The sequence below is a fragment of the Penaeus monodon genome, chromosome 19, assembly GCF_015228065.2.
Source record: "Penaeus monodon isolate SGIC_2016 chromosome 19, NSTDA_Pmon_1, whole genome shotgun sequence".
NCBI classification, from domain to species: Eukaryota; Metazoa; Arthropoda; class Malacostraca; order Decapoda; family Penaeidae; genus Penaeus; species Penaeus monodon.
Window position 1 is genome coordinate 44618308 of NC_051404.1, and position 961 is coordinate 44619268.

Sequence of the window (961 nt, forward strand, 5' to 3'; positions counted from 1 at the left end):
CACGCTTTGATTTGTATGTAATTGTCAGTCACAAGTAAAATATTTGCCAAATACCATGTGACTAACACAAATATAATAAATTAACTTTGCAATTTCGAAGCAAATTTGTAAAATGTTAGTATGCAAGGTAATGGATGTAGAATAACAGTATGATTTATACAGTAACGTCATTGAGAGAATGTGCTCCAAGGACAGTTGTTGCAGTTCTGTATGTACTTTGGTTTTGTTGCACCGTTGTGGACAATGTTTCAACTGCTGCTTGAAGGTTAATAACTAGCTTCTTTAGTTCTTCAAGACGCGCATGTGAGTCAGGCAATACATTCCGCTGAGCTCCTGAATTGGAGGGATGCCATGTGTTCCATGTTGATGACTGTTGCTGCAAAATGGGGTGGAAGAAGTCTCCATCTTCTTCAGCATCAGTGTCACTTGCCAGAGTCCATCTCCAGGATGCTCTCTCTACACAAGAGGGCCGAATGATTGATGATCTCAGGGTAACTGGTACTTGGCTGTTGGATTGCTGGGAAGACCCTGCCTGTTTGTTTTGTCCTGTTTGCAATGCTCGGAGGTGAAGTCTCTCTTCTCGCTTGTCCAGTTCATGTTCTCTAAGTGCCATGTTAACAGCTTCGCCCATGAGCTGAGAGGGGAGTGAAGGCTCGTGCTCAGGGGCTATAAATCCCGACACAAAAATCTCAAAGATTTTCGTAAGGAGCTTCCTTGATCTGACTATTCTGATAAGCAACAGGAATATAGTATCTGCAAAGCCATGTGTTCTGTTGGGATAGACAGACACTGTAACATCTGATGCAAGACCAGAATTGAGGCTAATACTACTCAGTAGACATTTCTGAAGTCTGCGGGGAATTAGGCTGTTCCTGAAGAGGTTCTCAACCTGCACCATCAGTTCCACATGCCTAGTGAGACGCAACACTTCTGATCTGACAAAGGAAAAGTAATAAGGAAT

The 961-nt window shown here is 42.7% G+C and overlaps 1 protein-coding gene across 2 annotated transcripts in view; it reads right to left on the bottom strand.

The window, feature by feature from the left end:
- The window catches only part of LOC119585256 (transient receptor potential channel pyrexia-like), a 26510-nt gene that overhangs the window by 375 nt on the left and 25174 nt on the right, over nt 1-961 (bottom strand). The window contains exon 4 of one of the 2 annotated variants that reach the window (XM_037933923.1): nt 1-935. This exon is cut by the window's left edge and continues 375 nt beyond it. In XM_037933923.1, the coding sequence (XP_037789851.1) occupies nt 155-935 (781 nt within the window). In that variant the 3' untranslated portion in view covers nt 1-154. The remainder of the gene's footprint in view (nt 936-961) is intronic. The other variant, XM_037933924.1, reaches the window with a different exon arrangement.